The sequence below is a fragment of the Bufo gargarizans genome, chromosome 3 (assembly GCF_014858855.1).
Source record: "Bufo gargarizans isolate SCDJY-AF-19 chromosome 3, ASM1485885v1, whole genome shotgun sequence".
In the NCBI taxonomy this organism is placed as follows: Eukaryota; Metazoa; Chordata; class Amphibia; order Anura; family Bufonidae; genus Bufo; species Bufo gargarizans.
In genome coordinates this window covers 460,794,688-460,811,871 of record NC_058082.1, presented here as the reverse complement: position 1 = coordinate 460,811,871, position 17,184 = coordinate 460,794,688, and the positions used below count along the sequence as shown (strand labels likewise).

General features: G+C 40.5%; 1 protein-coding gene across 3 annotated transcripts in view; it reads right to left on the bottom strand.

The window, feature by feature from the left end:
- LOC122930336 (cyclic AMP receptor-like protein A) overlaps positions 1-17,184 on the bottom strand; it is a 600,516-nt gene that overhangs the window by 262,924 nt on the left and 320,408 nt on the right. For all 3 annotated transcript variants that reach the window (XM_044283622.1, XM_044283621.1, XM_044283623.1), the window contains one exon: positions 11,123-11,212. In XM_044283622.1, the coding sequence (XP_044139557.1) occupies positions 11,123-11,212 (90 nt within the window). The remainder of the gene's footprint in view (positions 1-11,122; positions 11,213-17,184) is intronic.

Sequence of the window (17,184 nt, the reverse complement as noted above, 5' to 3'; positions counted from 1 at the left end):
CTCAGGAGAGATAGTACCCCCCAAAACAAATGGAGCAGGCAACTATTGGTAAGGGATTGTTCCTTCCTGATAACTACCAGCTTGTCAGTGGAGGTTAGAGCTACATTTACATGCAGTAATCTCCTGCACTATTGGACTACAGCCTTCGCTCATCCTCAAACAGATTAATTGTTTCTGGGCAGCAGATCACTGTTCACACAGCACAATCTGTTGCCCAGAAATAATGATGTAATGTGCTGCATGAAAGTTCATTTCCCCCGATGAACGAGCGTTATATAGGCAGAAAATCGGGAATGTGCGTTTGCACTAACATTCATCTTGGTAATCAGCCTGACAATTGTGCAGGTTAAATCCTCCATAAGGAAAAATAATGCAATTTAATCAACCCTATTATCTATATTATTGAAGGTGGCATATACCGTAGTCATGTGTTGCTTAAACTTATATTAAGATTAATCGCATTTCTACAGAATACTGCCATCACTACTGAAGACTGACCTGCACCAAGTAGATTCAAAAATGGAAAAAGAAGCAATTTGCTTATTGCCGCGGGAAAAGGGGATGATCATTGTCAGGCCGCAGTGTGTATAGATTTGAAGGACTTTCTTAGGGTCTAAAATGGTTTTATTTGCTGCTCTATGAACAAGCAGAATCAGCTGAAGGACCTTCTTGAGCTCAAAAATGGTTTTGTTGTGGAAGGAAGGAGCACAGGAGAAGTGGAGGAGATTATAAATCTAGAATGTCATTACCAAGTGCTTATCACTGTATGTTTATATGGGCATATGCATATATCCATATGTAGTGGTGCTCATGGACGAGAACAGAACCATGGGTTGCAGTTTGTAACAGTGTAAATCCCTGGGATCCAGATCCAAAAGTTCACCCTTCATGGAAAATAAAAATCAGCAACACTTCAACTTTATGATTTAAAGATTTTTTTGGCCTAGTCTTCATTTCGACTATAAAACATGAGGTGCGAATATAACATAATATTGATACAGGTGACAGACGCTCTTTAGGTCTACACCACCATCTTGGCTATGACACCAGAATGGGGTCACAGCATCATAAGTTGCCGCAAGCCCAGAATCGCAAAAAATCCAGCATTCACTTGATAGGAGCTTAGCCCCGCCCAAGCCAGTTGAGACTAGTTGTGACGTCACTGGGCCGGCGGTAAACAGTGAGAAGGCCGCGGCGCTGCTGGAGCCCAGCTGCCTTCTCAAACAGCTGATCAGTGGGGGTCCCAGGTGTCGGACCCCCGCCGGTCAAATGCTGATGATCTAGCCAGAGGTAGATCATCAGTTAAAACAAACTGTAGAACCCCTTCATAACACTAGTATTTGGGAGGCTGTCCACTTTTTTTAAACAAAAAAAGGAATGGATCCCAGAAGATAGAAAACATTTTGTTTAGGAATATGCTTCTCCTGGGTTCATGTCTATACAGTGAAATCTCAAAATATATTAGTTATATCCTGATTGATTGACTAAAAATATTTTTGAAAAAAAGTGGTTTTAGAGATCCGCTCACCTCTGTTCCTCCACGGTAGGTGCACCAACCACGGTTTGAGTACACCCCTCAAAAATGTGGTTTGAAATAGAATAAATGTGGATGGGCACTCTATATGGAGGTAAATAGGACGTAATTTATTGATAAAATTTCATAAAATGCAAACAATATATATACCAAAAAATAAAATAAAATATATAATATACACACTCTATATCGAAATCTATAAAAATTTGGAAACAGATCAAATCATCAAGCTGCTTCCCGAAACTGGGGCTAATACCCAATATAGATCTCACTTTTTGACAGAACCGATTTGTTCTGAAAGTGAGATTTTATATTGGATGAAATTGTTCGGACACACAGTCTCCGTTGCATGTGATAATGTCTGTCCAAATGTACATAAGCAAGTTAAAATGACATATATAATTTCATTAGTACAAAAATATGGTCCTATTGAATATAGCCACTTGAATTTCTTGTTTGGAATCCTTAATGTGTTTGAAATACTAAATAACAAAGTCCTGCTCAAATTGAGACTCTTTATGAATAATGAACAGTCTCCTTTTGTATCCACATGGAGTTCACTACAAATATGACCAGTCTTTCTAGTGTTAATCTTTAAGATAACGGCATCCAAGTCGAATCGCTATGGTGAAAATCCTTGATAGTACAATGAATCTTTCTTCCTCAGTTGGTAATATGTATTGCGTCAAGAAAAGTTTTTTACCCACAGTGTGGGCTTACCTTTGCCTATGGTTTGCGGGAACTTGCGACTCAGTTCGTTCTCCACATAGTGCGCCGGCGTCCCGGCTGCAGAGTTGGTCGCGTCCCACGTGTCTCTGCTGCTGATTAGCAGGAGCTGGTTTGGTATAGAGAACACGTCTTTTTTCGGCGCAGGTAGATGACGTCTTTTCAATCCGTTCAAGTGGGTTCGAAATATTCCTTATTCTTCTTAGTGCACTTAGATTCTTTGAGATCGGGGTATCTTTCAAGGTCCTACGCCAGACGCGTTTCGGGGAGATGCTATCCCCTTCCTCAGTGGCATACCCCAATCCTTTAGGTCCTCGTCTTTTATACCAATTTCAGGTATTTCTCAAAGTCCGTTCTGGATTTGTGTTCTGTACCAAAAGACGGACTGGATCTGTTCCTTTTTGTAGGATTCTGGCTTGGTTGCGATTTCGGTGCGGTAAAAGTGCGTTTTTTTCAATATAGATGCGTTTTTTTCACATTATTTGCAGTTTGTTGTGTATTATTAAATCCAGTGGAAAGAACTGTTTTTAGATATTTTGTTTTCACATTATTTGTAATAATATGTCACTATCTTGTTTGTAGATAGTTTTTCCAGCAATCTTTTTGTTATAGATCTCCACAATATTAAAAACATAAAATAATCTAATGCAATATAAAAGAGTGGGTTCAAAAATAAGATTAAAACAGACTAAAAATATAAATACATTTTCATATAAATTTTCATACACATATTCACAGCCTTCATGGTTGGGATCATTTCTCCCTATAGTGGGGTCTAATATGGGGTTATATGCGGATTTTATACATTTCATTTATACATATGTTTTCATTGGTATTCCTACAGATTATTGGGACCCATTGAAGTATTTCACCTACAGGCAGATGCTTCTAATTCTAATTTAATAGGTGGTGTAGAGAAAGGGGGGGCACATGTGGGGTAGAGGGAGAGTTGTAGTGCTGGGAAAAACAGCCTGACATACAACTCTACATCGACACCCACATGGACCACCCAAATTCTATAAGAAGCCAAATATTTCAAGTTCTGCATTAAGGCCCTTTGGTAACATACTACCAAATTCGTAGATTTTTCTGGATTCTGCCCTTGACAGTCTCTCAATCTGGTTCCCTCCCCGCCAATTGAGAGACTGTCAAGGGCAGAATCCAGAAAAATCTACGAATTTGGTAGTATGTTACCAAAGGGCCTTAATGCAGAACTTGAAATATTTGGCTTCTTATAGAATTTGGGTGGTCCATGTGGGTGTCGATGTAGAGTTGTATGTCAGGCTGTTTTTCCCAGCACTACAACTCTCCCTCTACCCCACATGTGCCCCCCCTTTCTCTACACCACCTATTAAATTAGAATTAGAAGCATCTGCCTGTAGGTGAAATACTTCAATGGGTCCCAATAATCTGTAGGAATACCAATGAAAACATATGTATAAATGAAATGTATAAAATCCGCATATAACCCCATATTAGACCCCACTATAGGGAGAAATGATCCCAACCATGAAGGCTGTGAATATGTGTATGAAAATTTATATGAAAATGTATTTATATTTTTAGTCTGTTTTAATCTTATTTTTGAACCCACTCTTTTATATTGCATTAGATTATTTTATGTTTTTAATATTGTGGAGATCTATAACAAAAAGATTGCTGGAAAAACTATCTACAAACAAGATAGTGACATATTATTACAAATAATGTGAAAACAAAATATCTAAAAACAGTTCTTTCCACTGGATTTAATAATACACAACAAACTGCAAATAATGTGAAAAAAACGCATCTATATTGAAAAAAACGCACTTTTACCGCACCGAAATCGCAACCAAGCCAGAATCCTACAAAAAGGAACAGATCCAGTCCGTCTTTTGGTACAGAACACAAATCCAGAACGGACTTTGAGAAATACCTGAAATTGGTATAAAAGACGAGGACCTAAAGGATTGGGGTATGCCACTGAGGAAGGGGATAGCATCTCCCCGAAACGCGTCTGGCGTAGGACCTTGAAAGATACCCCGATCTCAAAGAATCTAAGTGCACTAAGAAGAATAAGGAATATTTCGAACCCACTTGAACGGATTGAAAAGACGTCATCTACCTGCGCCGAAAAAAGACGTGTTCTCTATACCAAACCAGCTCCTGCTAATCAGCAGCAGAGACACGTGGGACGCGACCAACTCTGCAGCCGGGACGCCGGCGCACTATGTGGAGAACGAACTGAGTCGCAAGTTCCCGCAAACCATAGGCAAAGGTAAGCCCACACTGTGGGTAAAAAACTTTTCTTGACGCAATACATATTACCAACTGAGGAAGAAAGATTCATTGTACTATCAAGGATTTTCACCATAGCGATTCGACTTGGATGCCGTTATCTTAAAGATTAACACTAGAAAGACCGGTCATATCTGTAGCGAACTCCATGTGGATACAAAAGGAGACTGTTCATTATTCATAAAGAGTCTCAATTTGAGCAGGACTTTGTTATTTAGTATTTCAAACACATTAAGGATTCCAAACAAGAAATTCAAGTGGCTATATTCAATAGGACCATATTTTTGTACTAATGAAATTATATATGTCATTTTAACTTGCTTATGTACATTTGGACAGACATTATCACATGCAACGGAGACTGTGTGTCCGAACAATTTCATCCAATATAAAATCTCACTTTCAGAACAAATCGGTTCTGTCAAAAAGTGAGATCTATATTGGGTATTAGCCCCAGTTTCGGGAAGCAGCTTGATGATTTGATCTGTTTCCAAATTTTTATAGATTTCGATATAGAGTGTGTATATTATATATTTTATTTTATTTTTTGGTATATATATTGTTTGCATTTTATGAAATTTTATCAATAAATTACGTCCTATTTACCTCCATATAGAGTGCCCATCCACATTTATTCTATTAAAAATATTTTTGGCCTCAGGCCATTTTTATTTGGCTTGCGGCGTTCCTTCATACCAATTATTTTTCCCCTATGTAGTAATTTATCTGCTGTAGTCATAGTTTTAACCAAGCAACCTCATTATTAGATTCTGATTAGTTTTAGCCAGTGATATTTCAGATGATGGAGTGAGAGCAATTCAGACAACCAAAGCCAACATGTTTGGTTTAATATGATAAACCTACATAATGCTGAAAGATTAGTAAACATCCACACATGATTTTTTGGATTTGTACCTCATGTTATACAGTTGCAAGAAAAAGTATGTGAACCCTTTGGAATTATATGGATTTCTGCACAAATTGGTCATAAAATGTGATCTGATCTTCATCTAATTCACAACAATAGACAATCACAGTCTGCTTAAACTAATAACACACAAAGAATTAAATGTTACCATGTTTTTATTGAACACACCATGTAAACATTCACAGTGCAGGTGGAAAAAGTATGTGAACCCTTGGATTTAATAACTGGTTGAACCTCCTTTGGCAGCAATAACTTCAACCAAACGTTTCCTGTAGTTGCAGATCAGACGTGCACAACAGGAGTAATTCTTGACCATTCCTCTTTACAGAACTGTATTAGTTCAGCAATATTCTTGGGATGTCTGGTGTGAATCGCTTTCTTGAGGTCATGCCATAGCATCTCAATCGGGTTGAGGTCAGGACTCTAACTGGGCAACTCCAGAAGTCGTATTTTCTTCTGTTTAAGCCATTCTGTTGTTGATTTACTTCTATGCTTTGGGTCGTCCTGTTGCAACATCCATCTTCTGTTGAGCTTCAGCTGGTGGACAGATGGCCTTAAGTTCTCCAGGAAAATGTCTTGATAAACTTGGAAATTCATTTTTCATTTGATGATAGCAATCCGTCCAGGCCCTGACGCAGCAAAGCAGCCCCAAACCATGATGGCCCCCACCACCATACTTCACAGTTGGGATGAGGTTTTGATGTTGGTGTGCTGTGCCTCTTTTTCTCCACACATAGTGTTGTGTGTTTCTTCCAAACAACTCAACTTTGGTTTCATCTGTCCACAGAATATTTTGCCAGTACTGCTGTGGAACATCCAGGTGCTCTTGTGCAAACTGTAAATGTGCAGCAATGTTTTTTTTGGACAGCAGTGACTTCCTCTGTTGTATCCTCCCATGAAATCCATTCTTGTTTAGTGTTTTACGTTTTGTAGATTCGCTAACAGGGATGTTAGCATATGCCAGAGACTTTTGTAAGTCTTTAGCTGACACTCTATGATTCTTCTTCACAGTCTGCGCTGTGCTCTTGCAGTCATCTTTACAGGACCGCCACTCCTAGGGAGAGTAGCAGCAGTGCTGAACTTTCTCCATTTATAGACAATTTGTCTTACCGTGGACTGATGAACAGCAAGGCTTTTGGAGATACTTTTATAAGCCTTTCCAGCTTTATGCAAGTCAACAATTCTTAATCGTAGGTCTTCTGAGAGCTCTTTTGTGCGAGGCATCATTCACATCAGGCAATGCTTCTTGTGAAAAGCAAACCCAGAACTGGTGTGTGTTTTTTATAGGGCAGGGCAGCTGTAACCAATCTCATCTCATTGATTGGACTCCAGTTGGCTGACACCTCACTCCAATTAGCTATTTGAGATGTCATTAGTCTAGGGGTTCACATACTTTTTCCACCTGCACAGTGAATGTTTACATGGTGTGTTCAATAAAAACATAATAACAATTAATAATTTGTGTGTAATTAGTTTAAGCAGACTGTGATTGTCTATTGTTGTGACTTAGATGAAGATCAGATCACATTTTATGACCAATTTGTGCAGAAATCCATATCATTCCAAAGGGTTCACATACTTTTTCTTGCAACTGTATAATTTTGTGTTAACAATAGCATTACCAGGAGAAGTTTCATAACCGGATGACACTACAATTTGATACAGCAGTTTTTTTTGTCTATCTCCAGACTTCTCCTTAGAGCAATAGGGTGACATATTTGACTACAATTCGGCAATAATCTGAGTTGTCCAATGCTTTCTTACACAACCTCCTAAATCTACTTTATACCTTTTTGTGAGCATACCATCTGCATTGAGTTAATGCAGACCACAGCATAATTAAACCTAATACGTGTGTGCACCCATGTGTACAGTGTAACTAGCCGGATTAGCAGGATCACTGTCTCCTATGGTAGACGAGAAAAAGGAGACTGCACTGAAGAAAGTCCGCAGAAGCGTCTGAGGTTAATCTAACTGAAGCTTGATATTTTTATAAGCTGGATATCAAAAGTCACAGCACAGAAACCAAACAAAATCGTAAGCCATTAGTCTTTTCACTAGACAGGCATAGGTCGTCCGTAAATATCCAGGCGGGGATGAAGACACAGTTCCAAAAATGCAGCCATTATCACAGCATTCCAGCTTTATGGCTTCACGCAGACGTTGCCGCTGAAAAAGGACTGAATACATCGGAAAGGTTTGACATTTAAACGGATATGAACATGATTTAAACAAAATCATGCAGAATGATGCATAAAAATCATACAGAATAGCTTGGTTCCTAGGGTATGCTGCATTATAAAATCATACCATGCCCAGTAAAACCCATAACGAATGTAAAATCTGCACAGCAGGCCAATTTACAGCGCAGCATTTTTTCCCCCGCAGTGTGTGGGTGAGGTTTCCTAAAATCTCATCTATTTTTCTGGTAGTGTAATACGATGAGGATATTCTACATGCAGTTCCGTGGTGGAAAATCTGCATCCTATCGGTCATAATGTGAACAAAGGTTTAGCGTTCCTAGACAATGGAGTCGGGCAATAATGCCTGGATCACTGCTGTTATTCCAGTTCATCTCAGAAAATGTTGACGATGTTCAGGTATGTTCTCCCACATTATTGGAGACCTACTGTTCTTCAGTGAGGGAGCCCTATACCGAAACAAGAAGGAAAAAAATCAAAGCCTCAAACTGCGAAGCGCAAATTTATGTAGAATGTATGCTGTGTCAGGGTTTATATTCACTGGGACTAAGGGGCCTAGATAAGAACACGAAACAAACAGTAGTCCCAGAGGGAGTTGCAACTAGAGACTGACATGACTCTTCCGCACTCAGTCATGTTCTGTTATGATGTGCAACAAGTCGCGGCGTAAATGACCAGTTGATGCGCCTTGTTTTTCCTTGTTTCAGCAAAAGCAGTGACCAGGGCAGAACCCACAGGAAACGTATTTACCAGAGTGAGTAGTTTGAATGATGGCATCATATTATCACAGTGTCACCATGAAAGCCACTTAGCTCTTCGGTATTCCCTATACTGTTGCCAATGTTTGTGTATGGAGAATTCCTGTTAATAAGATGAGGTGTTTGTGGTGTTGGCTATGTTGTGTAGGCTCTCTTTTACATGTTCTCCAATTGTTATGCTTCTATGAGTGTATACTAGGACAGTGACCCCTCCTAAGGTATTTCCCAGCTGCTTGGAGGTTGGTCCATGCTATATAGTGTTTATTAGGATTACCTGATAGCTATACGTGATGACCGACACTATCTAGTGGAGTAACTAAGGATGCAGTCACACGTTGTGTCATTTACCCTGATAGAAAACAGGGCGATCACTGTACACATGATGTATATACTGCAGATTTTCTGCAGCATAACTGAGTACGGAAGATTTGCAGCACTTACAGAAGTAGCAAAGTGGATGTGGAAAATTTCTGCAACAAAATCTGCACATAACTTGAAATGAGGTGTGGATTTTATATCAGCCGCTAACTTAGGGTGCACTCACATGCTGCGGTTTTCAGTTCCATTCATTTGAATTGGGTGGCAAGCACAGGTGAAGTGCACCCTAAGGCCCCTTTCAAACAGGCGAGAATTCCGTGCGGGTGCAATGCGTGAGGTGAACTCATTGCATCCGCACGGAATCCGGACCCATTCCCTTCAATGGGGCTGTGTACATGAGCGGTGATTTTCACGCATCACTGGTGCGTTGCGTAGAAATCGCAGCAAGCTCTATATTGTGTGTTTTTCACGCAACGCAGGCCCCATGGAAGTGAAAATCAAAGCATCCGGAAGCAAGTGCTGATGTGGTGCGATTTTCACGCATGGTTGCTAGGAGACGATCGGGATGGGGACCTGATCTTTATTATTTTCTCTTATAACATGGTTATAAGGGAAAATAATAGTGTTCTTAATACAGAATGCTTAGTAAATTAGGGATGGATGGGTTAAAAAATAAAAAACAGCTCAGCCTGGCATGTCTTCTTTCTTTTTTGATGAAAAGGACCTTTGATGACGTCACTGTGCTCATTACATGGTCCGTCACATGGTCCATCACCATATAACCATGTTATAAGGGAAAATAATAAAATCTACACAACATCAATCCAAACCCGAACTTCTGTGAAGACGTCCGGGTTCGGGTCTGGGTACCAAACATGCATTAAAACGCTTTGCACTCGTGCGGAAAAAACACGCATTTTCCCACAACGCACCCTCATCTTGTCCGGCCCTCACACGCGACGTCCGTGTGAAAGAGGCCTGAGGCTACCTGCACACACTGCAGATTACGCATGGTTTTCTGTGCAGAAAAACTGCATCAAAATACAGTACCAGCACAGTGTGTGAGATTAGACAAATGTCATGTACACTTAGCTTTTTCTTCTGTGGGGAAATTGACCTGCCGTGCAGATTTTGAAATCCACGGTTCACGCTTTTCAAAGGAATACATGAGGGTTTTGGTGCGGATTTGATGCAGAAATGCACAGAAATTCACAATACAAACCGTATGAATTTTCTGATTTAAAATTTGCACTCGTGTGCAGGGACCCTTATGGTTTCCCATGTGGAAAAACTTCCCTCTACAATACCCCAATAATGATACTGCTCCCCAAGAGTTGGCCGATAGTAGTAGTGCCCTCCATAGAGTGTCCAATAACAATGTACAGTGCCATAGTTTACCCATTAGTAATAAGACCTTTTTCTAGCGTCCCCAGTAGAAATCAAGCCACTTATACAGCCCCCTAGTAGTAATAAGGCCCCCTCATAGTGTGTTCAATAGTTAAAACCTTTCTACAGTGCCGCCAATAGTAATAAGGCCCCATGTAGCACTCCCACTAGTTAAAATGCCCCTATACTGCCAACCTTAGTGTCTCATTAGTTATAATTACCATCATAGTGCCCCAGTAGTTATACAGCCCCTGATCCCTATACACTTCAGAAGTTATGCAGCCGAACCCTATAGTGCCCCATTAGTCATGCAGCCCCTTTCCCCTACAGTGCCCCAGTATTTATGCAGCCCCTGGCCCCTATGGTGTCCCAGTAATAGCAGCCATAGTGACAACACAAAAAAAAAATACTCCCCTCACTCCACTCCATGCCGCAGTCTGCGATGGCACAAAGACCTCATCCGAATATAGCCGATGTACCGGTGCAATCGGCGCAATGACAACATCAAGCTGCCTGTGCCAAAGATATATCCCCTAGTAGGCTAGTGGTCTATTAAAGGGAATGCCAGGGCAGGGAGTCTTTGGGTCCTGTCCACACTGCACATTGTATTCAACAACTTTACTGTCAGAGGACAGCGATACAGTCCTGGTGTTTGGGGCCCTGGTTTTGGCCTAGCGATGCCCCTAGTTATTTTTATAATTTTATTATTTGCTTTAATAAAAAAAAAAAATCAACCTCTGTTTTGGACAAATTTATTGATGGGGTAAATCTAGCCCACCTCGTAGAAGATTAGAAATATTGCGTATCTCGGCAATTATCTGTAGAATAAGATGTAGATGTGTGGGGCAGTGGCTCGTAATAATCTTTCATCCACTGCCACTGTCTGTGCTGCAGAATGGTTGAACTGAACAAACAGCAGTGTTCCTACCGCATTTGCAGCATAAAGAATAAAGATGGGGTAATCAAGAATAAAAGCGGATGAAACACTTACCACCATGCACCAGCAGGGCCATAAAGATCTCCAAAGAGCGGGAGGCAAGACAGAATAAATGGCACTCCCCAAGCAGTAAAATGGTATGTCCTATAAAATAAAGAGATGAAAGTTACTGAAGATGTGAAATAGGGACAGTACAGTATAAAACATATTTTGTATCTGAAAAAGTACAATGGTTATAGTATTTCGGGACGCTGAGGAGAACATGGCTCAGTAAAAAATACTGTTGTATATTGTTTTTTTAACACAGAAAGACGGCTACAAAAGAGGTTCACTATAAGACGGCCTTAATACGCAGCAAATTTTGTTGCAGACATTTTCTACGATTGAAGTTAAGTTCCATTCACATGAACGGGGCTTGCAGAAGTCCACGTGGTTCCCTCCAAAACAGTCCCTTACAGATGAAAATTCTGCAATAAAATCTGCTGAGTATAACCATGTCTGTGAAAGGTATTCATAGTCAAATTCCATTATAGGGAGGGCACAAGGGAGTCTTCACAACCTGAGTTCCTGGTAGGCCACAAAGGACCCTGTTGCACTACCACCAGTTGTCTCTGAACTGCTGATGTGTGATTTATCCTGGTTGGCGCCATCCCCAATGACGACATGCACATGGACTGGGTCTAACTCATTTGCACAGTGAAGGTTGGTACATTCGGGTACATAAGACACTTGCAACTCTCCATCCTGCGCATGCACTGTAAGATGTCTGATATGGAGTGCACCTGCTAAGAGGTGAACTAGGAGGTTCAGGAGGCAAAGAGGTCGACTGGACATGTACGAAAAAGCCAAGGAGAGCAAGGAAACAGCAGCAGGAAATTAGTAGTTTGGAGTTCACTGCTGGAGCTCTAACATGTCCATAAACTAGATGTCCAGAAAGAATGAAGGTGGTGCGTCAGATGCTTGGGGAGGGGAGAAAATAATGCCTGTCCAATTTTGTGAGTAGAACATTCTGTCATTTACGTGCCGTCAAAAAACGATTAAGAGAAGAGTTACGTACCTATTGTATTTTAAACAGGACAACATGCACAAAATGCAATGCAATCTGTAGGCAGCATATTATAGAGCAGGAGGAGCGGAGTTGATTGATGTATAGTTTTTGGGGGGAAAGAATCAGTAAAACTTGTGGTTTATATATTAATATCTCTGCTTTTTCTAACTTAAAGGGGTTGTCTCACTTCAGCAAATGGCATTTATAACGTAGACAAAGTTAATACAAGACACTTACTAATGTATTGTGATTGTCCACATTGCTTCCTTTGCTGGTCAGACTAATTTTCCATCACATTATACACTGCTCGTTCCCAGGGGTAACAGCCACCACTGCCATCCAGCAGCATTGGCCGCGCTTGCACACTATAGGAAAAAAGAGCGGCCTTTCTGGGTGTGGGACCGTGGAAGCACACATGGGCACGCATACGCAGCAGCTACCGTCCCAACCACCTTGTATCTGAGCTTCAGCAGTGGCTGTAACTCCTGGAAAGGAGCGTGTATAATGTGATGGAAAAATTAATCAAGCCAGAAAAGGAGACAATATGGACAATTACAACACATTAGTAAGTGCCTTGTATTAACTTTGTCTACAACAAAAATACCACTTGCTGAAGGTATACAACATCTTTAAGACCACCTCTGTGTACTGTGACTGACAGCTATCTCTGTAGACACACTTACACAGGGAATGCTATCGATGATAACACCTCCCTTATGTACAACTGAAGTCATGAAGAGGGGAGATTTAAATGTAGAAATTGCCAGTTTCACTGAATCTCTTTCCATAGCACTATAACTATCAATCTGCTGATCTTGTCCTGCTTTACTAATGCTGTCTGTAGATCACATTGCATTTTGTGGTGACAGGTTCTCTTTAACCAGTTCTGTTACTCTATAGGAGTGTGCAGTACTTAGGATACAGTTAAAAACTGTATATATATATATATATATATATATATATATATATATATTCCATTAAAAGGGTTCATCTATATAAAGTGTAAACACAGTTAATGCTCACATTTCAGATGTGGCGGCACCCTTACTCGTCACATAGGTATTGCCGTATCCGAAACGCATATGAGTTGGGTGTTTACACTTTGCTCAGATGGACTCTTTTAATGGAATATAAAAAAGAAGTGCACTTCTTCACTGTATCCGGAGTACTGGACTTGGAATGCTGTTGTGCTGCTACAAGTTGGAGTTGAGGCTTGTGCACCAGAACACACTGGGGTGTCCGAGTAGCTGGCGCTTCAGAAAATGTTATAATGCTGTGCTACAGCTTTAAAAAGGTATGTGAATTGGGGCCTACATATATATTCGCCATATGTATGAAGCACTTTCCTGGCAGTTATACCGAATAGACTTCACAAATGAGATGTAAGCAGAGACTGGTGACCATATGCCCTAATAGCAAAGAAGAAACTTAGGTCTCATGCACACGACCGTTCTGTTTTTTGCGGTCCGCAAACCGGCTCCATTGAAGTGAATGGGTCCGCACCCGAGCCGCAAAAAATGCGGCTCGGATGCGGACCATAACAACGGTCGTGTGCATGAGGCCTTAGGCTGGGTTCACATCACGTTTTTCCCATGTGTTTAACATAAACAAAAAATATATATGTTAAACAGATGCCTCAGACTGATGCCATACAGTGGCATCCGCTCACCATACAGTTGCATGTTAAGCTTAATATATCACCTGTAAAAAATATAGACACCATTGAACACTTCATTTGCACTATACCAGTACAATGCTGCCACCTAGTGGCCTGTATTGGTATAGTCATCTAATAGGCACCGAAGCCTGCTTGAGGCTTTAGCTTATTAAATCAATGTAACAGGTTCCCTGATCTCAGCCGGGGAACGCTGTTACTGGAGCAGAGTTGTGCAACTTCCGCTTCCGGACTGCACAGATGCCCTGGTCACATTTGACCGCGGCATCTGAAAGGGAAAATCTTTGTGATCAGCCTTATGGCTGATCACATACATGTGCCATAGGTCTCTGCTATTTAAAATAGTAGAAACCTGGCGGCTATGGTGCCCGCTGCATGTGTGAGCGGGCGCCATGTTTGGGGACCGGACTTCCGCCGTACATGTAGGTTCTCAAGGGTTAAGGATTAAAGGGGATTCGTTATACATGCAAAGCCTATTGAGTTATAATATTAATGTATTATATTGGAGATATTCCAATGGACATGTCCAGACCTGTCCGGACGCACTCAGGCTGATGTCAGCAGTAAGTATATAAGGCAAGCTGGACAGATTTTGATAAAGTGAGCTGTTATAGTGCTATCAGTTTTGAAACTTAAAGGGAACCTGTCACCGGGATTTTGGGTATAGAGCTGAGGACATGGGTTGCTAGATGGCCGCTAGCACATCCGCAATGTCCAGTCCCCATAGCTCTGTGTGCTTTTATTGTGTATAAAAAAACGATTTGATACATATGCAAATTAACCTGAGATGAGTCCTGTATGTGAGATGAGTCACGGACAGGACTCATCTCAGGTTAATTTGCATATGTATCAAATCGGTTTTTATACACAATAAAAGCACACAGAGCTATGGGGACTGGGTATTGCGGATGTGCTAGCGGCCATCTAGCAACCCATGTCCTCAGCTCTATACCCAAAATCCCAGTGACAGGTTCCCTTTAAGATGGATAAACGCAAATGTGTTAACGATCCAGACCATTTCTGCTACATATGTGGCAAATACACTACTTATGATCAGCGCAAGAATCTGACAAAGTGATTGCGTCTTGCAGCTTGGGATGCATTTGTGCTAGCAGTGCAGAACTTCCTTGGGAACAGACGGGGCTGCAAACTCTGCTGAATTAGTAGACAACATGCTTACAGCATATGAACAACTTGGCTGCCGAATGTCATTGAAAGTGCATTTCTTACATTCCCATCTTGACTTTTTCCCACCCAATTTGGGACACGTAAGTGTCGAACATGGAGAGCGGTTCCATAAAGATATTTCTACAATGGAGAACAAGGATCAAGGTCACTGGAATCCCAACATGATGGGGGACTACTGCTGGTTTATGCAACAGGAAAATAATTCACAAACGCAAAAGCAGATGCTTGAAGCACTTTTAACAGTACTGGGCCTTGCTCAAGTACGACTTTTAAATTGAAAAACGAGACTTTTTGAAATGTTGTTATTCCATTACATTTTATACAGTACATTGTTTACTACGCAAACTTTTGATATAGATCAGGTAATTGTTGGAGTAAAACTCTTTCTGTTCAAAATTATTCAATGCTTTCCAAGTTTCCAATTCATTTAGGCATATTTATGCATAGCAAAATTTCATGACGTGTTACAACAATTCTCGATTTAATATAGGACAAATGTTTTTTGCCCAGTAGCAGACGAAAAGTATTTTTTTGTTGCGTGGTGTAATTGTACCTTGTACTGTTCACCTCTATTATTCCAAATAGAAATGTAAGAATAGATCCCTACGCAGACTCGCACTGTTAGTGCTAATTGGACAATTTAGTCCAAAATACGGTACATGTTTCCCTGTACTGGATCTTACACTGGATACAATGAAGCTGCAACTTTTACTGGAACATGGGGTGACATGGCTCAGCAGCTCATCTCTCCCGGCGCATCTGTGCCGAAGCGGTGGATCACGTCGCTGGACCCAGACAGGTAAGTTTATTACAGGTACTAGTAGCTACAAATGTAAGTTCTGTTCACATTGCCGCTATGCAGTTTATTGTTCTTAAGTTCTAATATTTTAGATTACAGGAATACCTGAACCCAGATGAAAAACTGATACAAACTATTGTAAGTTAAAAATTAATAAAGGTTTTGCAATCTATAGCACAGTTATTTGGACACTGTAGATAAGGCCTCATCAGTGGTAAGAGGAGTAGCATAGTTTAATGTTATATATTAGATATGCCTATATTCTGGATCTGAAGATATGATTAAAATCATTGCAGAAACTCTGAAGGTCATGTTTTATGTTCTGTATGTTCAATGTGGTGCTGAACTTGGAGAATACACTACGTGTTGTGTGTCCAAGGAAAAACAGAAATACTTAAGATGTGTGAGTGATTTCAAGTTGGGTTGTGCCTTGAGATTATGAAACGTAAAGCACTTGTAATACTTAAATGGGCTGGAGGTTGGAAAGTCTATAGCAGAGGAAATTAAAGTCTTCTGCTCTTTTCAAGGAAAAGTCAGTATAATAGGAGCAACTGTTGATGTCTGAAGAACACATGGAAAATGAACATCTTTTGTGGGAGCCAAACAAGGGAGAAATAATACAGTATCTACATGAAAACAAATCATGAAAGAAAATTTCCTGTGAAGGTCAAAGATGGGAGGGAAGCTGCGGGGGCTGAATAAAAGGCTTGTGTTATGTTGTCTTTTTCAAAAAGGATCACAAATGAAAGTTATTATGACAAGAACAAATCACGTTTATATGTCAGTGGGCCCCAACTTTAATTTTCCTGATGAATGAGCATTGCAGCAGTCCTTTCTGACTAGATTTAACTGATTTAATTAACCATGAAATGACACGTGCAGAAAGTATAATTTCAGTGAAAACCATACCAAAAGGGTATGTGTACATTTGTATCCATGGGGGTCTAGTTCCTGAGACCTCCATGGAAGACTCGAATGAAAGGGTTGTGGCTCCTGTAGAGGCCATATACTACACAGTTATACAATTATTGGCCAGCTTATTATGATTACTGCTTAAAACTCTATAGGGCCATTCTATGCCCATTCCGATATTTTGAAATGTCTGGCATTGTACTGTTTGCTGACAGGCTGAGCTTTCATTTGTTTTCTGTTTGAAATGATTTGTTAATTAATGTACTGCTGCATGTCTTTTTGTCTGACAATCCACTGCTCAGCTGTAGCATCCAACAGAAAATCCCCACCACTGGCCCCACCATTTCACTCAAAATTATTCCCCAGAAATGAATGCCTTATAATTGTCCAGTGTAAACGGCCTTCAACTGTAATGTTTGTGTCAGAGCTTGAAGGCAGTTTGCCGTGACACTTTTGCAGCGCATTCTGGTTGCCAGCAGCAACGTGTTGTTGTA